This window comes from Myotis daubentonii, chromosome 17 (assembly GCF_963259705.1).
Source record: "Myotis daubentonii chromosome 17, mMyoDau2.1, whole genome shotgun sequence".
Classification (NCBI taxonomy): Eukaryota; Metazoa; Chordata; class Mammalia; order Chiroptera; family Vespertilionidae; genus Myotis; species Myotis daubentonii.
Window position 1 is genome coordinate 54703391 of NC_081856.1, and position 14737 is coordinate 54718127.

Below are 14737 nucleotides of genomic sequence, written 5' to 3' on the forward strand. Positions count from 1 at the left end.
TCGAAACATCTGAGTCTCTTAAATAAATCAGTTTCGTGCGGACACGGGGTCCGCGGACTCCAGGGTGAAAAACACTAACAGCCCTGGCAGTGGCTGGGCGGTGTCCCTGCTGGAAAGGCTGTTGTCCCGTCCCAGCCAGATCACATGCCTGGCTGTGGCTCCATCGTGGGCAGGGGGCGTGCAGGAGGCAGCTGATCAATGTTTCGCGCCTGCATCCATGCTCTCTCTCTCCCTCTCCCTTCCTCTCTAAAAATTAATAAAAATATTTTTAAAAACACTCAACATGTTTATGTCATAAACATCTTTTCATTTCTAATTTTCATAAGAGTTTTGTCATTAAAACTGACAAGGGGATTCTTTTTTAACGTAAACCAACCAAACAAAAAAAACAACCCCAAACATTTCTCAGCTGTTTGCACCTAGAGAATCTCAGGCCCTGGGGAACACTGACCCTGGCAGAGAGCCCCAGGTGCCGCCTCTGACAGCGGCTGTGGACACGGCACAGATCCTCGTGCCGCAGGCTGACGTGGCCCTGCCGGGTGAGCTCCGGTTTGGAATGGACGGAGCCCAGGGAGCACTTTGCAGCAAGGACCTGCTGGCCCTCACTGGGGCAGGCCTACCTCTCCCGCAGGGGAGTGCTTCCTGCCCCTGGTCTCGGGCACTGTGGGAGCCCTCCCTGACCTTGTCCCAAGGCTTCCTGGGGCCTGACCCAGCCTCTCCTACAGGCTGTGACCTAAGGACCCAGAGGCCGCCACCTCTCAGCTGGTGACTGGCCAGACGCAGCCTTTGTGGCCCGAGGCCCCTCCTTGGCAGGATGGGACGGGGACACCTGTCTCCCAGGGGCTGAAGGGCTGACCTCAGAGGCTGGTATCACAGGGTGGACCATAGACTGAGGCCACGAGTGCACAGACCCCTCTGCACCATGTGCTGCAGTGGGCACAGCCTCCTGGGCCAGGACGTGGGGTGTCCACTGAGTGCCGGGGGTCAGCAGTGCCCATGGCAGCCCAGGGAAACCTTGGCAGTGTTGTGGGTGTTCTGCTCCAAGCCCACTGCCCACCTGGCCTCGCCAGGACTCACCAGGACACACCCATCCTGTGTTACAGGTAGGGAGACAGGCCCACAGAGGGACAATAAAAGCAGCTCTCCCAGTCCCCGCTGCTGCGCCAGGCAGACACGCCTCCTACCCACAGCAGCCCAGGCTGCAGGTCCCAGGGATAGGATCACTGCACCCCCCACCCCCACCTGCTGCTGCAGCTGACTCTCAGGAAGTGGGCCTAGCCGAAACCGGTTTGGCTCAGTGGATAGAGGGTCGGCCTGCGGACTGAAAGGCCCCAGGTTCGATTCCGGTCAAGTGCATGTACCTGGGTTGCGGGCACATCCCCAGTAGGAGGTGCGCAGGAGGCGGCTGATCGATGTTTCTCTCTCATCGATGTTTCTAACTCTCTGACCCTCTCCCTTCCTCTCTGTAAAAAATCAATAAAATATATTTTTAAAAAAGAAGTGGGTCCAGGCAGGAGCTCAAAGCTCCTTCAACTCCTGTGCCAGGGGGACCAAGGGCAGCCAGAAATCCTGGGTCCCAGCTGCCCCTTTGCTGCCCCGAGGAAGGGCCCAGTGGAGCAGTCTCAGGGGAGGAGGAGCAGGTAAGCAGAGTGAAGAAGGGGGAGGTGGGTCTGACAGCAAGTGCTCAGTTGCCCAGCAGGGAGGGCAGCCTCAGGGGAATGGCTTCCCTAGAGCTTGGGCAGGGTGTGGCTCTGAGCCGGGCTCCAAGGAGGCCTGACCTGGAGGCACGTGCGTTTTCTCCCAGGAGCCCATCGATGACCAGGGCCTCCAGCTCAGGAGGCTGGAGGCTGAGGTTAGTGCCCAACCCCAGCCCAGAAGCGGTTAGAGAGGCCAGGTGGCCGAGGCCAGAGCAGAGCTGTGCAGAGCAGCGCGGGGGCTGCAGAGAGAGGCCCTACCATCTGGCTCCTCAACATAGGGCTTGGGTTTCTTTCTCAACTTGGACTTCTTCTTAGAGTTCCTGTCCAGGAGCTGCTTCATGTGCTGTGTCACTGGGGAGCAAACAGAGCCATGAGGACCACGAACACAGAGGCCGGACGGAGCGATGCCCACTTGGTCCCCTTGTGGCTGCAGGTGGTCCCGAGGCTGGCGGGGCTGCCCAGTCAGTGGGGAAGCTGTTGCCCCAGCTGGATTCCGCAGGGGCGACAGGGCCGTCAGCCAATGCGCCGTGGGGATGTGGGCACCCCAGCCCAGGAGTGCTGGTGAGACGAGTATCCTGCAAGCGGCCGCTTCTTGCTCACACTCTGGGGACAGGGTGTGCCCCCAGACAGATGTGTGGTGTCTCTTGAGCTATCTGGGCCGGTGGCTGGGCAGCTGCCAGGGGCCCTCTGGGCGCCATGGGGAAGGGTAGAAAGGTATGGGGAGGGGACAGTCAGTTTATAACCACCTGGCACAGAAAGGCAGGGGCGCACTGCCTTCTGAAATGGCTGCACTCTGGGCCTGCTCAGGCTCTCCGGGCACCCCTCCCTTCTGCACAAAGGGCTCCCCATCGTTGTCTGCCTGTGCTCCCTAGAAGGAAGTCATGCCTGGGCCACAGGAAGGCTGGGCCATCTACACCCTGCACAGGGGGCATCTATCTAATTGTTTTTGTATCGAGATGGAAATACAGATGTTGATTTTACACTTTGGGTTATAATCTGATGCGACTTCATTTTGTTGCTCAGTTGCTGCAGCTGTGGGAATGGAAGCTCTGTGGGTGGTCCCTGTGTCCTGTGACACGCCCCTCACACCTCGCCCCCAGCACACCCTCGCTTTGGCAATGTGTGCATTCCGAGACCAGCCCTAGAGCCAGCTGTTTCTCCAAGGAGCTCTGATGCCTTTTAACAAAAAATGGTATTAGAAACCAAGATCTGGGTGTCATGCTATTGAGGATGCCACGGCTTCTGGGTGTTCTCAGCTGGCCCTGCAGGGAAGATGTGTGTGCTGGCCGTCTGCCTTCCACACTGATGCCTCCAGCTCTGACCCACCTCCACATGGACCCTCGTCTTCTCTCCTTGCTTGTCTGTAACTGGTTTATCTTTTACTGACTTACTAGTGGCCCGGTGCATGCATTTCGTGCAGGGCGAGTTCCCTCAGCCCAGCCTGCACCTCCCGCAATCTGGGACGGCTCGCTCCTAACCACTCACCTGCCTGCCTGCCTGATTGCCCCTAACCTCTCTTCCTGCCTGCCTGATCACTCCCAACTGCACTCCCCTGCAGGCCTGATCACCCCCAACTGCACTCCCCTGCAGGCCTGATCACCCCCAACTTCACTCCCCTGCAGGCCTGATCTCTCCCCCAACTGCACTCCCCTGCAGGCCTGATCTAGCCCCCAACTGCACTCCCCTGCAGGCCTGATCTTGCCCCCAACTGCACTCCCCTGCCGGCCTGATCTCACCCCCAACTGCTCTCCCCTGCCGGCTTGATCGCCCCCAACTGCTCTCCCCTGCAGGCCTGATCTCGCCCCCAAGTGCACTCCCCTGCCGGCCTGATCTCACCCCCAACTGCTCTCCCCTGCCGGCTTGATCGCCCCCAACTGCTCTCCCCTGCAGGCCTGATCTCGCCCCCAACTGCACTCCCCTGCAGGCCTGATCTCGCCCCCAACTGCACTCCCCTGCCGGCCTGATCAGCCCTAACTGCCTCTGCCTTGGCCCCCACCACCATGGCTTTGTCTGGAAGGAAGTCGGATGTCCGGTCGACCTGGTCTAATTAGCATATTACCCTTTTATTGGTACAGATTATAGAGGCTGGGATTGCTTAAATGGGGCAGGGGGGAGCCCTTTTCAGCAGGAGGAGATGCTCTTGGCAGACAAAAACACAGAATCCCTGTATCTGGACTGATAGCCAGCCATATGCACTCTACTGCTGAAGCGGTCATTAAAAAATTGAATCACTTTCTTACACCTTACACCAAACAGCTGTTGCCCTTAAAACCGCTCCTCAGCCCCCACCTTAAGTTCTGCTTTCGCAGTTCACCCAGATTAGGTTATGATTGGTTGGTTTCTATGCCAGTCAGCGTCAAAAGCTCCGCCTCCTAGGCACCCATTGATCCTCACAGTTCACCCAGATTTTGTTCTGATTGATCAGTTTCTATGCCAGTCAGCGTCTCTGGGCCTGATCAGAGAGGCGGGGCTGATCAACAGCTGCCACGGAGGCTACAGATCAGACCCAGCTTCTCTCTCCAGGCCTGTCTCCGGGCCTGATCCTTGGCAGTCAGTGCTGGGTCGCCTAGCCCACAGCGGCGGCAGTCAGTGCTGGGTTGCCGTGGCTGCAGGACTGACTTCCAGTCAGTCGAGCCTTTGGTCGTTTTGGATGTTACAGACCCTGGGTTTTTATATATTAGGATGTTTAAAAAATATTTTTATTGAATTCAGAGAGGAAGGGAGAGGGAGATAGAAACATCAATGATGAGAGAGAATCATTGACTGGCTACCTCTTGCACGCCCCGCATTGGGGATAGAGCCCACAACCTGGGCATGTGCCCTTGACCAGAATCGAACCCGGGACTCTTCAGTCCACAGGCCGATGCTCTATCCACTGAGCCAAACCGAGTAGGGCTTAGTATAATTTTTAAAGATTCATCCATGTTATAGTTCACATCAGAACTTCCTACCTTTGAAATATAGTGGGGCCTTGACTTACGAGTGTCCCGACTAATGAGTTTTCCGAGATATGAGCCGTCTCTCGGCCGATTTTTTGCTTTGAGTTGCGAGCTAAAATTCGGGTGACGAGCCAGCTTCAGATACCCCACCGCTAGCTGGCGCAGCGAACGTCACAGTGAAGGCCACAACATCAGCCCAGCATCACGCGTCTCACTCGTTCACAATTGATTTGACATACGAGTAAGTTGATTTACGAGCTCCGTCACGGAACGAATTAAACTCGTAAGTCAAGGCCCCACTGTACCAGAAGTCATACCTCTCTAAGGGGGCATTAACCCTCAAGAGAGCATATATTCTTGTTAACTTGACTGTAATACGTTCCTCGCCTTGCTTTCTCCCACCTCCAGGGGATCTTCCTCACTCCCCTCTTTAATCTCAAGTGCATAAAAGAAGCTGCAGAACTGTCATTCTCTGGAGCATTTGAGGTCTTGCTTCCCTGCCTATGTCATCAGTTTGGCTCCAGTAAACTCATAAAAATTTTTAAAAAATTTCTCTCTCTCCTAATTTTTTTTTTTTTGGAGGCAACCAAAATTTTTGGTGTCCTTGTTTCAACAAGGCTTAAAAAAATAAAAATTATACGAAAAAAAGAGAACTTCCCTTTTATGGCTGAAAACTATTGCAGAGTATGGACAGGGCGCACTGCTTACCCATCCACCTGCTGATGGGCGCTGGGTCACTCCCGCTGTGAACGGGGCTTTGCACGTTTCTGCTGGAACCCTGCTGCCCATTCCCTGACAGATGCCTTTCATCAGGTTAAAGAGGTTCCCTTATATTCCTAGTTTATTTCGTTTTTGCCAGAAATACAATGTTGGATTTTGTCAAATGCTTTTTCTACATTTATTGACATGATCATGTGGTTTCCCTTTTTCTCTCTGTTAAGTGAAAAATTACAATGATTTTTGAGTGTTAAACCAACTTTTGATTCAAGATGCATATTCTTTTTATATATTGTTGGATTCCATTTGCTAAACTATTGTTAAAATGATTTGCTCTGGGTTCATGAGCAATACAGTCTGCGCTTTTCTTTCTTGTAATGTCCTTTCCTACTTTTGGTGTAGAATGAGTTGGGAAATATTACTCCCACTTCAATTTTCTAGATGAGTTTGCAAAGAATTGCTATACAAACAGTAAAATGTTTGGTAGACTACACCAGTGAAGCCATTTGGGCCTTGAATTTTTTGTGGAACATTTTTCAAGCGCCAATTAAAGTCCTTTAATAGACTAGAGTATTAAAACCATAGAAACTGCCTAGCTGGCGTGGCTCAGTGGTTGAGGTCATGGTTTGATTCCCTATTAGGGCACATGCCCAAGTTGCAGGCTAGCTCCCCAGTGTGGGGCACGCAGGAGGCAGCCGATTATCGATTCTCTATCATCACTGGCTTTTCTCTCTCTCTCCCCCTCTCCCTTCCTCTCTGAAATCAATAAAAATATGTTAAAAAAATACAGCATAGAAACAAAGATTTTTCTGTAATAGACACGACTTTTTTAGTTATTTATTCCTCCCCTTATTCCCCCTCTATTTTCCTTCCTGCAGCAAGTTGCAGTTTGGTTATCTATTTCTTACTGAGTGATCTTTGGTAGTTTGTGTCAAAGGAACTTGTCCATTTCCTCTAAATGGTCAAGTTTATTGGCATAAAGTTGTTCATAATGTTTCCTTATTATGAACACCTGTTGACTCTGTGATATCATTTCCCATTCTTCATGTTGGTAATTTATGTCTTCTCTATTTTTTTCCTGATCAGTCTGGCTAGAGGCTTATCAATTTTATTGATCTTCTCAAATAATCAGCATTTTGTTTCACTGATTTCCTGTATTATTTTTACACTAGAGGCCCGGTGCACAAAATTAGTGCACTGAGGGGGTGGGGGAAGGGGGTCCCTCAGCCCAGTCTGCACCCTCTCGCAGTCCGGGAGCCCTCGGGGGATTTCCAACTGTCAGCTTAGGCCCGCTAAGGGCAGGGGCCTAAGCCGGCAGTCAGACATCCTTAGCACTGCCGCGGAGACGGGAGAGGCTCCCACCACCACCGCTGGGCTCGCCAGCCGTGAGCCCGGCTTCTGGCTGAGCACACTGACCACCAGGGGGCAGCTCCTGCTTTGAGCATCTGCCTCCTGGTAGTCAGTGCGAGTCATAGTGACCGGTAGTTCTGCTGTTCGGTCAATTTGCATATTAGCCTTTTATTATATAGAATTTTCTCTTTTACTGACTTCTACTTTGATCTTCATTATTTCCTTCTGTTTACTTTCCTCCTGTTTATTTTCTTAGTGGGTATCATTTTTTTTTTTTTTTTTTTTTTTACTGTGATCAATATGCTGGTATTTACTAGTAGGTACTATAAATTTCCCTCAAAGAACTGCATTGGTTGCATCCTACATATTCAGAATGTCTTACTTTCTTTTTCTTTCCGTTCAAAATACTTTCTAATTTTCCTTTTGATTGTTATTTGACCCATGGGTTTTTCAGTAGCACATTCTTTAGTTTCCTGATGGTGGCTGGCATAAAGGTGTGACCATGTCTGAGATGAGGCTAGTCTGGGGGTGGGGAACATGTGAACCAGGGTTCAGCGTGTTCTGCCTTGGTTCCCAAGGGTGGTGACCACACAGTAGACGTCACCTACATGCTAGCAGATGAACCAAAGGCTTCTAGGTCTCAGCAAGCAGTATGTCCAGGATGAGGTGCCCTGCATGGGAGCAGGCTCCGCTCTGCCCTGGCCAGCTCCTGAGACAGGCTGCAATTCCCTTTTTCTGAGCAGAGGCTGCACCCTCCTGGGCTGATGGGCCTGCCTTACTGACCAGCCAGCACCCACTTTCTTGAAGGGGCCAATGGGAGGGAGCACAAAGCCTCTCCACTGGGCTCATTGCTGAGCTGGGCCTGTGCCAGACACTAGGAGTAGGTCTCAAGGTCAGGGGGCAGCACCGTGACACAGAAGTGAGACCAGATCCCGCAGACCAGACGCAGGTCTCTGCCAGTGTGCCCACTGATACCCAGTCTTCCTGTGTGGGCCCAGGCCACATGGTGTTCTGAGACCATCCTGGCCTCACTCAGCCATGGCTGCGTAGGCCAATCCGATTCCCTCTCACACGCCAGCCAGGCCCTCACAGCACAAACACTAGGACGCAAGTGCACAAACTTCTGTGCCAAAGGAAGTGCAGGAAGGAAGGTCCCGACCTTTGCACACTGCTCACTTACCTTTCACCTCAGCAAGCACTCCCTGGGGGCCTGCAGGCTGTATGCTGAGCAGTGGACACTCTTCCAAGCTTTCAACTCAGAGGAGTGACATTGTAAGGCCTTTGGAAGACACTGATCTGAACCTGGAGCCCACAGGACCCCCTGCTCCTGGAGAGGCCCAGGAAGACTGAGCAGAGCCAGGCTGCCTACCAGCCTGCTTGGCTGCACATGCAGGAGCCGCCTGGGGAACTCTGCCTGCTGTGTTCAGGATTCTGCTTCAAAAACTGCTTGCCTGTGCGAAAATCTCCTGGCTCCCAAGATCTGCTCCCAAGCAACAGAGGTGCTGGATGGTGCCTATGCTCGATCCCCGACCCTGGGAGCAGCACTGTTCCGCCCCGCAGCCCCATCACGTGCATATGTGCCTGGCCCCACACCGAGGCTGGTGCACCGTCATCCTGCAGAGCAGGCTGAGGCATGTCTGACTGTAGAGCGTGTCAGCATGGGACTGTGCACATGTGTGTCCAGATGCAGTTCATGGCCCTGTCCCCGTGCTCACTCTGCCTGGCCCAGGAGTCAGTCCAGCCGCTTGGCTGGCAGCACCATAGCCCCAAACCCTCCCTTAAGGAGGCCAGGCCTGGGTCCAGGTGAACCCGACACATGGACTTCAGGAGCCCAGCGTGGAAGCTGGCCCTGCACCTGACCCCGGCAGGTGTCAGCAGGTGGCTACCTATGCTGGTCCCAACCCCTGACCCCTTGGGGTGGCTCAGGACCAGCTCAGTCTGTAGCACCCTAATGGTCTGCTGGTGTCTTGCCAGACCCAGGGCTGGGCCAATACACGCTACAGTCACCGTGCTCCTCCCTGCTTCCAGGAACCCTCCTCCAGGACCCAGTTTTCCTCAGAGCAGACAGCCTGAGCCTGGCCAGGGTAGTCACCGCCCTGACCAAAGGACGGCTGAAGGTGACTGCAGCAAGTGCACACGGGCTGCCTGTGGCCTTCCTGACCTCGTCAAGCAGGGCCACCGGCCACAGTGGCCTCCGAGCAGAGTGGACACTAGCTGGCTGAGCTATGGATACCGTGAGTTCTTGTCCTGGCCCTCAACCTGTCGGCCTGTGGCCAGGGGCCCTGTGGTTATTCTCCAGGCCTCAGTGCCGAGGAGGGACTCCCCGAGGATGCAAGTGCACAAACGAGGTATTTGCTTGGAGCGCCTGTGCCCGCCCCACATGCCTGCTGCCTCTGGGCACTGCCCAGTGCAGGCCTGGAAGCTCTCAGCTCGGCCCTTCCCTGGCTGGCGGCAGAGCCTGGGGTGCCAAGGGCCAAGCCTGGGCCTTACCTTTGGTGTCGTTGACAGGGTCCATGTGCCGGTAGATGTAGCCCTCTAAGTAGGAGTGGAACTTGGGTGTGGGTGGGAAAAAGGCCAGGCAGATGGCCATGAGCTCCCAGCCTCGGGCCAGGCTCTCCAGGCGGAAGTTCTCCGTGGTCTGCCGGCAGAGCTGGATGTACAGCTCATCCCGCAGGCCCTGCACGCTCCAGCCCTTGGTGGCAATCTCCAGGGCCACGTGCAGTGGGTCTGCCTTGGCGCGCCGGTCACCCATGTACATCTGGATCAGCTTGAAGACCTCGCACGCCTCCTTCTTCACGTGGCGGTCGCTGGTCACGATCATGGGCTTCTTGATGGACTCGCTGCTCCAGGCCAGCATGTTGGCGATGGACACTTTCCGCCGGAAGAGGCCCTGCGTGTGCTTGTTGAAGTGTTTGGAGGCCCAGTTCTCGATGTCGGTCTCTGAGGACGGCTTGCGCAGAGTGAATGTGGGGAACACGCAGCTGGCACTGGGCATCACACTGCGGGGCTGTCGGCCGCTCTCAAACTGGGCACAGGAGCCTAGGTCCTCGGACTGGGAAGGAGAGAGGGGCCATGAGGGGGTGGGCCCTATGTAACCCAGTCAGGTGACAGGCATGCCCCCTCCCAGGTCCCAAGGGTCTAGGAGGGGCTTTCAATGATCTGCTGGAGGGGAGGCAGGGCAGCAACATTTGCAGGGCGTTCCACGGTGGTGCCAGGCTATGCCTCCAGCTTTGGCCTCCTCGAGTTCCACAGCCTCACAAAGATGTGCGAGCGTCCTCCCTGTGCAAGGCTGCGCAGGGACCCAGAAGGCCCCTCCCTGGTCCTGAGACCTAGGGTTGGGGGGCCAGCACAGGTCTGGGGGCAGGAGGAAGCCTCTTCCTGTCTGTCTTATTGTCCATCGTCCTCCTGTGCTCTGAGCTGTCTAGCCTGGAGGGTCACGAAGGTGGCCCTGCCATGGGGGTGCTGACGGCCCAAGGTCACAGGGAACGGTTCCCTGGCAGGGCTGGGAATGGACTGAGGAGCCTGACACTGGGAGGCCTTGTGAGCAGATGCCAGTGCAGACCCTCTGCCACGGCTGCATACAGCAGGTCAGGAGGTGAGGACCGGAACATCAGCCGACACCACATTCCCTCCCCGCAGCCTGGACAGGAGGTGCAGGCAGGCTCCCGGGGCCTGGCCGTAGCCTCTGCCTGGTGCTGCCCCAGGAGGACACGTCTGGCTGGGCCTCTGCTTCAGCCACAGCCACACTCGGAGCCTGAGGTCCTGGGGCGGCTGGCCTGGCTGAGCGCATCGGCCCCAGGGTTGCTGTCAGGCTCCCTGGTGTGGGGGCCTGTGCTGGAAGGGCTCTGAGTCACCCGAGGAGTGCCCGACACCCCACCTGCACTGCCCCTCGCCTGACAGCCGTTCACAGGTGGGAGAAAGAGGCTCAGGCTCAGAGGGTTGGCATGCCTGTCCATCTCCTCTGCATCCACGGCCTGGAATCAGGGCACGGCCTCTGGCCCCAGGTGACCTGCCAGCACCCAGGTGGGCCTCACCAGGAATGGAGGTGAGGGAGGCCTGCCCTGGGCGAGCCCTTGGAGGTACCTGCTACCGGTCCACCTGGCTGCCGGCAACAGTGAGCGACCCACCCCTGCCTGCCAGCCGTTCATACCTGTGAGGGGTGGAGGTAGGGTTCGGGCGAAGCCAGGTTGGTCTGCACAGAGACGCTTTTCTCGAGCAGGATCTGGGGGAAGGCGAGCCTCTCCAAGGCGCCCCTCTGCCAGTGCCTGCTGCTCTCCTGCTGGGCCAAGGCCTCATCCTCGCTGAAGGCGCGCACCACAGGCCCGGGCATGGGGAGTGGCACGGCCCCATCGCTCTCGTAGCCGGAGCCGTCCTGCTGGGAGTCCCAGCTTCCCCTCTGCTTCATGTGGAAGTGGGCCTGCTGGGCCTCCCAGGCCAGCCTTGCCTGTGCCAGGAAGGGTTCGGCCCCACCCCGTGCCCCGTCTGCCTCGCCTGTCTTGGCCTCCATGTGCTTTGGGGCCAGGCTGGGCCCACACTTGGGCCGCTCCTCAGCCAGGGACTGTGGGAGCAGGTCAAGGTCCCCAGGGCTATCGGTGGACGAGGCACTGGGGGCATGGCACAGAGAGGGGTTCCTGCTCTTTCTCTTGCGTGTGCCTGGGGAGTAGCCTGTGGAGGACATGGTGTCCTGCTGGCTGGACCAGGACATGGCATCATCCTGGGCCTGGGGGAGCGGCGAGGGTGGAGGGGCGTGCCGCAGCTCAGGGCCCTCCATGCTGCTGTAGTCCCCGGACGTGACCCCCAGGCGCTGGTCCCGCAGCAGGCAGGGGCTGGGCTGTAGCGAGAGGGACCCCCCACCGGGGTTGGGCGTGTACTTGTGCCGCGGGCCTGCCCGCAGCCTGGGGCCTGAGCCGGCCTGCTCCACGTACACCAGCTGCCGCACATACTCCTTCCCTGCAGGGCTGTACTCCAGGCTCAGGAAGCGCTCTGGGCACCTCTGCCGGGTGAGCACCAGCTGCTGGAATGGGGAGGCAGAGGCAGGCTTGGGCGACGGGGGGAAGGGCACGGGCTTCCGGCCCGGAGAGCGCTGGGGGGAGCCCCCCTGGCAGGCACCGCCGGCCTCATACTGCACGTCCATGGGGGGCTCATCGTAGAGGGGGGCCTGGAATTCGATGGGGGGCTCCTCGTAGAGGGGGGGCTCGTAGGCATAGCGCGGGGAGGAGGGCTGTGAGTCGCAGGTTGGCTTGCGGGGCTGGGCCAGCAGTGGGGAGCAGCTCCCCAGCTCGGACCTCTTCAGGAAGGGCGATGGCCTCCGCTCTGGGAAGAAGACTGAGCTGTCTGCGTCTGAGGCAAATGTCTGCAGGCTGGGTGAGTGCTGCCCCCCTGAGGGTCTGCGGGGGCGGCCCCCAGGCTGGCTGTCCAGGGGATACCCGTTGCCCTGCGGGGAGAGGAAGCTGGGCTCCCGGTCAGCAACTTTGATGAGCATGCGCTCCTTGGTGCCCGAGTTCCACCGGAGGGAGGAGGTCCTGGGGGAGGGACAGGCACAGGTTACCTGGAGGCGGCACTGGGCTGCACAGGCTACTGGTGGAGGCGGAAGTCTGGCCCTGCTGCCAGCCTGGACCGCCACCCACCCACCCTGGGCATTTCTCTTCCTCCTCCTCATGCCCCCTCCCCCGGTGGGGGCCTGGTCCTTACAGGAGGGGCTCCCTGTAGATGTCCTGGGAGCTCCCCCAGGTCCCCAATTGGACGGCATCCTGACACTCCCCGCGAGGGCCCTGGGTGTCTCTGCTCTGGCCCCGGCCCAGCACCACACACAGCTCTGTCTGAACAGAGTGGAGCAGCCCTCCCGGAGGCCTGTGGAGTCAGCCGTTCATGGCGTTTCCTCACAACCCTTCGTGTTTCTGTGGTGTCAGCTGTTACATCACTGCTTTTGCTTCTGATTTTATTTATTTGGGTTTTCTTTTTGTTTCCTGATGAGCATGGCTAATGGTTCATCAATCTTGTTTATCTTTTCAAAGAACCAGCTATTGGTTTCATTGGTCTTTTGTACTGGTTTTTAGTCTCTATGTCATTTATTTTTGCTCTAATCTTTATTATTTCCTTCCTTCTACTTACTCTGGACTTTTCTTGTTGTTCTCTTTCCTTAAGTTGTAGGGTTAAACAGTTTAGTACAGTGGGGCCTTGACTTACGAGTGTCCCGACTAACGAGTTTTTCGAGATACGAGCTGTCTCTCGGCCGATTTTTTGCTTTGAGTCGCGAGCTAAAATTCGGGTGACGAGCCAGCTTCAGATACCCCACCACTAGCTGGCGCAGCGAACGTCGCAGTGAACGCCACAACATCAGCCCCGCATCACGTGTCTCACTCGTCCACTTTGTGATTTGACACACGAGTAATTTGAGTTACGAGCTCCGTCACGGAACGAATTAAACTCTTAAGTCAAGGCCCCACTGTATTATTTTTTCTTGTTTTTGAGGTAGGCCTCTCAGGGCTGCTTTTGCTATGTCCCAGATATTTTGGGTGGTTGTGTGTTCATTTTCATTTGTTTCCAGGAAGGTTTTTATTTCTTTCTTGATCTCATTGGTAACCCATTCATCACCATTATAAAAATCGCATGGCCGTGCCGCCGTCACGCCATAACGACCAAATGCCAAAAGGCACCTGCTGAATGTCATATGATTTCTTCATGGGAACAAGTGTTGCTCCGTTCAGATCTCATCTTCCAACGAAGGTCAATGTAAGTGCTCCTGAGAAGGAAAGGTGAGGGCGGGAAACTAGTCTTACCGCCATCCACACCTGTCTTCAAGGTGGGCGAGGCACACGTGGGCGGGCGGGGCTGTGTGTGCAGCCGAGGTGTGCACAGGTGGGCGGGGACTTGACGCTGGGACCCCGAGGCACCGGGTCTGGGTCTCTCGCGATTTCACACGGTGGGCCTCTAGTTGTTTAATAACATGCTATTTACCCTCCATATGTTGGAATGTTTTAGGGAATTTTTACTGCAGTTGATTACTAATTTCATTCCACTGTGATCTGAGAAGATGCTTGATAGGATTTCCATCTTCCTGAACTTGCAGAGACTTGTTTTATGTCCTAACATGTGGTCTACAGCTCTGTGTCCCCGGAGGCCACAGGTATCACACCCACATCCCCTTTGGGTGCAGAGACCCAGGACTCAGCTGCTGCCTGTCAGCTCCTTAATACATTTTAGTTCTGGAGTTGTCCACCTCTTTCTTCAGTCTCTGGGCCCCGTATTCCTTTTAAGGTTGGATCCCCTGCACCTTTTGGCATTTGGTCATTACGGCGTGACGGCGGCACTGCCACAACACAGAGGCCCACCAGCCAGCCTCCCACACCCGCGTTACGGACGAGGACAGAGGCACAAGGAGGCTGGACATACGCCCGTGGTCACACAGCCACATGGCTGGGCCCAGGGTTGGCTCATATCCCCTCCTGGGTGTTGAAGTACAAACCCGGTTACCACTTCTGAGCTCAATCATTCAAACTGCCGGAGCACAGGCCCCTCAGGTCTTCAAATTCCTCCCCAGCACTGGGGTCACTCCTGGTCTGTGCTGGGGCACCCAGGCCACCCACAGGCACACACCCACCTGGACCCCCACAGCTGGGGCAGGAGACTCCTGCTGCAGCCTGGCCAAGGAATGGCCCCGCCCAGCATAATGGCTGCTGCCACCCCTGGGTCCCAAGTGTCATTTCCAGAACCTTCCAACACCCTGCCAGGTCAAGCCCAGGGCCAAGAGAGGCCCAAGCGCCCTTCCCTACAACTAAAGCCAAGGTGCCCCTTCACCTGGGAAGTGTGTGGTGCACGGCCGGGAGCTCCCAGGAAGACCACATGCTCAGGTGCTTCGTTGCTTGGCCAGTGGCCCCCATGACCCCCACGGTGGGCCGTGGCAAGGTTCTCCTAGAACCAAAAGCTGCCACAGGACCCTGGTGCCGCTCGGAGGCCTCTGCCCCGCACCGGCGGCCCCGCCACGCACAGCCACTGGGCGCTTCCTGCTGAGCCAGCTCTGAGCCAGCTCACCCG

General features: G+C 56.5%; 1 protein-coding gene across 5 annotated transcripts in view; it reads right to left on the bottom strand.

Annotated features, from left to right (window-relative positions):
- ARHGAP39 (Rho GTPase activating protein 39) overlaps positions 1-14737 on the bottom strand; it is a 42124-nt gene that overhangs the window by 5232 nt on the left and 22155 nt on the right. For 3 of the 5 annotated variants that reach the window (XM_059672599.1, XM_059672597.1, XM_059672598.1), the window contains 3 exons: positions 10854-12225; positions 9194-9755; positions 1956-2048 (listed from right to left, as the gene is read on the bottom strand). In XM_059672599.1, coding sequence (XP_059528582.1) covers positions 1956-2048; positions 9194-9755; positions 10854-12225 — 2027 coding nt within the window. The remainder of the gene's footprint in view (positions 1-1955; positions 2049-9193; positions 9756-10853; positions 12226-14737) is intronic. The other 2 variants (XM_059672602.1, XM_059672600.1) reach the window with 1 other exon arrangement.